Genomic DNA, 5225 nt, shown 5'->3' on the forward strand with positions numbered 1-5225 from the left:
AAATATAGTACAACATAGTTTCAAATAACCAAGTGTTTATAGGAAATTATTTAAATATAACTTTAAATACTTAAAGTATTTGAAAATAGTACTCAAATACATATAAAATAAGTATTTAAAATACAAATATGTATGCATTTGAAGCCAGATCTGCTGACCTCCAACTCCTCCATGTGTATGTGTCTAAATCATAATTTAGGCTATATTCTGTATATTTTTTTTTAAGTCGTGTGCTTTGCCAGTGGCTGTGGGTAGGAGGGGAGATGTAGGGGAGGTTTGGGGTGGTCCAGAACGGGCTCTGGTTGGCACACCTCACACAAAGCCACACCACCAAGCCATAGCCTAGGCTACAACACGCACATTAGTCAAGGCAATCTGGAATATACGGCGGCGGGTTTTCCTTCTCTAATCTATTCTACCCTGTTGGAGTTTAATTTTCGATTTCTGCCTGGCGCTTCGTCTAATTTCTCTTATCATGATATTTTCCATATTTAACACTGACTGATTGTGACTCTTCTATCTGTGAGAACAGTTTCTCTCGATGTGCTATTCAGATGTACGGGGGAAGAAGACAGGGCAGCTGCCCTTCAAGAATGTTTAGTCCTAAAATACCAGATTTTTGTGACGACATTTGAAACCGTTGCATTGCTTTTCCATGGTGTTTTTCACGAGCACCTGCCTTTGCCCACTATGAATTTATGAGGTAAGAAAGTAGTTTATTGGATGCTTTGAGGTTGATCTCTTTTATTTATGTTTAAAATGTGTTTTGTGTGTAGGCTCTTGGGAATAACATGACCGTTATTTGGTTATTTAAAAACAGAAAAAGTATTATTGAGGCCATGCCTAGACGTCTAGCCCATTTGTGTAGGCTAATCATCTTTGAATGAAAGCGTATTCTGTTGCACTGCGGTAAATCACATCTCGGCGCTGTCGTCAATTGTTCGCTGTCACATCTATCCTGTGACTTGGCGTTGCGCGAGAAATTACTTTTCCACAGGTGCCGCCAGCCTTTTATCACGGTGTATTTGCATTAGACTGCATGAGATCACTGAATTCCTACACCTACATAATAGGCATATAGCTTTTAATTCTAAGGGAAAATAAAACACGAAACATTTACAGAGTAAAAATAAATGTTTATCTTGGACACGTTTAGACTTATGGGTTGTGTGCCACCAGTATTGACGAACAACTAGCTACGTTAATTTGTAATTTAGATCAATTCATTTTTAAGATAAAAACCATCGTTCTTATCTGTGGAATATAGGGATTGGAGATAGTAGTCGACTTTAGAAGACCTTACAGTATAAATAGCACATGATTGTATTAGGCCTACTGCCGTTCGAGATTTGAAGATGGCGAAGTTCTTTCAGATGGAATCTACATCAAATATGACCATTATGTAAATTAGAATCTACATTATGGAATCTTTGACCCTAGGAATCCTCGAGTCTTTGAAGTTGTACGCTATCGGAATGCATAAACTGTAATTTGGGGTTGCCTGCTGCCTAAAATACAGAAAGGCTATGGAACATAACAATAACAACAAAACATCCAACTTGGGTTTGATTTATGTATTTGACAGTATTATATGAAGGTCACCCCTTTATTACAGTTCTACAAAATAACAATTATAATTCGTTTTGTAAGGTCACCACAGTAACTGTCTAGGAAGAACATCTATGGGATTCAAAACACAAACTTTTTTATTTTGTAGTGAGCCTGCATAAATGTAAGCTGTTTTGTCGCTCCTTTCTGTCTATGTGTGGGTATTCTATACAGCATGGATAATCGTTCTAAAAGTGTTATCCTAATAATTTTTTATTTTTGCTCCGCCAGGATTTGAACAGACTGTATCATCTATCTAAATGAATGAATTCAGCCATGCAATGTTCCTGGAAGGCTGTGATTCTGCTAGCCTTACTGTCCATAGCGATCCAGTACACAGCCATCAGGACGTTCACAGCCAAGCCATTCCAAATGTGTCCAGTGACAGTCTCAAACCCTCTGAACTGCGGCATGCTGTGGCAGGATGCGGTGGACTTGTCCGGTGACCAGCGGATCTGTGACGACTTTCTTTACTTCACCTCCAACGTCTCCAGGAAGAGCCACGTTCTCATTCTGGCCACGACCCGCAGCGGCAGCTCCTTCGTGGGTCAGCTGTTCAACCAGCACCAGGATGTGTTTTATCTGTTTGAGCCCCTCTACCATGTCCAGACCACCTTGCTCCCCCGCCTGTCCCACAGCAGGACGGCAGGCGACACTAGGGTGATGCTGGGGGCCAGCAGGGACTTACTCCGGAGCCTCTACAACTGTGACCTTTACTTCCTGGAGAGCTACATCAAACCCCAGCCGGCCAATCACAGCACAGATAAACTGTTCCGGAGGGGAGCAAGCAAGGCTCTGTGCTCCCTGCCCGTCTGCGACGCCTTTAGTCCTGGAGAGTTGAACATTGATGAAGGAGAGTGCGTCAGGAGGTGTGGTGGTCTCAACATGACGCTGGCGTCGGACGCCTGCCGTGAGCGGCACCATGTGGCCATCAAGACGGTGAGGATACCGGAGGTGAGTGACCTCAGGGCTCTGGTGGAGGACCCTAGGCTCAACCTCAAGGTGATCCAGCTGGTCAGGGACCCCCGAGGGATTCTGGCCTCCCGCATCGAGACCTTCAGGGACACCTATAGACTCTGGAGGATCTGGAGGGCCACTGGGAGGAGGCCCTACAACCTGGACCTCACCCAGCTCACCATGGTCTGTGAGGACTTCCTGGGCTCTGTGACCACGGGCCTCAGCAGGCCCCCCTGGCTCAAAGGGAGGTACATGTTGGTCAGGTATGAAGACCTGGCCAGGAACCCTCTCCAGAAGACCAAGGAGATCTATGAATACCTGGGCCTGATCATGGATAAGAACGTAGGCGACTGGATCCAGAACAACACCAGGGGAAGCAACGATCTGTCCGCCAAGCATAAATACGGCACTGTTCGGGACTCAGCTGCCAATGCGGAAAGCTGGAGGCTCAAATTGTCTTATGACATGGTTGATTACACACAGACTGTGTGTCAGCAAGTTCTACAGGAGCTTGGTTATAAGACTGTCAGTTCCCCTGAGGAGCTGAAAAATCTGTCTCTGACTCTCATCGAGGACAAAACTTTTTTACCCTTTTTGTAGTAAAGCAAGGTCTATCACGACAACTATTTTTGATATATTTATATTATTGCCTTAATTTCTTCTCAGATTTGCACTAAACCTCAGAAACCTTGAAGACTCCTGTGGTAAGATTCAAGTCAAGACATTCAGAAGAGCACAAGAAACATCATTTAGGAATGCTCTTTGGAGATATCAGTATCAATGTTTTAGCGATATCAAAGAGACAGTAAGTAATGTTAGGTTAATTGACATGAACAGACTTAGAGTAAAGCACCATCCTACTTAAGATCCCTGAATGCTGGCTGTTGCATTGACAAAAGCGAATGTTGATATTTGTACATCAAGTAAACTGGACCTACCTTACAACAAAGTTAGGGAATGTACCTAATCATACCTTACTGATAAATGCTGATGTGTGTGTGTAGGCATATGATAACAACCATGCAATAAAAATGTGAATGTTGAGGTCAACCTTAATTGTGTTGTTTACGTTTTATTGAGGGTTAGGGTAAGAATTAGGGAGTGGCCCTTTAACCATGTTATTATAGTTTAACTGAGGGTTGTCAACACACAATCAACAAAGATCACCAAAGTGCAGGACACCAGTGATTTGACAATGAATGCATCCCACATGGCATCCTATTCCCTATATAGTACACTACTTTTGACCAGAGCAAATCAAGTGCACTATAGGCCTACCGCTGGCTAATCGGATGGTTCAGATTACCGTGTCTGCAGTACGGTAGCAGGCGTAAAAGAAAGCTATAGCAACGTTGATACTGTGACATTTCAAAACGTTTAAAACAATGACTAGAGAGAGACTGTCAACCAATACAGCAAAGAGCTGCTGTTTTTATGAGTAAGTTCATGTTTAAGTTCTTACTCTGCTCTGTCAACACTTTGTATTCAACACTTTTATAAGCCATAAAATGAGCATTCTTCCTATTTCCACTCAGCGCTACAACAAGCACTGCAGCAATAATGAATGAGTAGGAAAGTGTATCACTAGGCTTGCGTTGTTATTATTGTTGAGTATTTTTTAATATCAAGGAATATTTCACTTTCTCTGTTCATAGGAGTAACAACATGAATTTGTGAATGAGGCAGAAATAATGCATTGCGTCTCGAGTTTTCGCCATCAGCTGGAAGACGGTGTCCCTTTTTGGTCAGTGTCAGTGGAGGAAAGGGAGAGCGGATGGATGTTGAGAGGCGGACCCTCAGTCTGCTGCTCTCTCCCTCTGCTGAGACTGACCATCAGATGCAGGCACCATCAGCCCAGTAAAATTTAAATAAAAAGAAGATTATAGCTCACTCAGCTGTGCCTCACAAGTAATACAACAACGGATCTATTACGGGTGTGATCATATAAATATAATATAATTTAAATATAATTTAAAAAATGTCCTGAACAACAATGCATTGGCAGGGCAATTCTAATTGCTACAGGTCTGTTTTTAATTGATTAATGTTGCATAGGCTTACGTTTTTTTAAGTCATGTTTAAAAAAATTCTGAGCAGTAGATATCTTCTTGCATTTTCCCTTTACTGGGGCAAGTGTGATCGAATTAACACAATATTAGCCCTTTTCAATGCAACATAACAACAACAAAACGAACTAGAGATTTTGTTGTAGGCAGAATGCATCGGAGTACGATTCTGTGCCATTTACAATGAACTGGACTGTGTTTACAGCATGAGCGGTCGTGAGTAGATGATTTGAGATCAAAGTGAGAGCTGTATTTAGCCACTTGTGCAACTTTTGTTCATATCTTTTGCTAGTTAGTGAGTTATAAGCCCAGTTATAGATCATTTGTAGTAGTCAGCAATAGGGGAGTGATTGCTTTCTACAAGAGCACAAAATGAGTACATTTCTTAACATCTTTGAAAAGCTAGTCAGGTACAGAGCTTTTTTTTGTCTTAAAGGGGCAGTGTTGTATTTTGACACAGGCTTGAATAAGCTATGTAGCCAATAGGCAGAAGTTGGCATAATTTGTCTGATTCTCTGTAATAATGGTATGGTAATAATAATGGATGTTTTTTTGTAAAGTGTTTTCTTGCATCAAACAACATTACAACATTTT

The 5225-nt window shown here is 41.7% G+C and overlaps 1 protein-coding gene across 1 annotated transcript; it reads left to right on the forward strand.

Annotated features, from left to right (window-relative positions):
* The first annotated feature begins 230 nt into the window (after positions 1–230).
* On the forward strand, positions 231–3621 carry LOC115152350 (carbohydrate sulfotransferase 1-like). The gene is made up of 2 exons (XM_029697126.1): positions 231–703; positions 1840–3621. Exon 2 carries the CDS (start codon positions 1873–1875, stop codon positions 3163–3165), a length of 1293 nt encoding a protein of 430 aa, XP_029552986.1. The 5' UTR covers positions 231–703; positions 1840–1872; the 3' UTR covers positions 3166–3621.
* The last annotated feature ends 1604 nt before the right edge of the window (positions 3622–5225 follow it).

This window comes from Salmo trutta, chromosome 17, assembly GCF_901001165.1.
Source record: "Salmo trutta chromosome 17, fSalTru1.1, whole genome shotgun sequence".
NCBI classification, from domain to species: Eukaryota; Metazoa; Chordata; class Actinopteri; order Salmoniformes; family Salmonidae; genus Salmo; species Salmo trutta.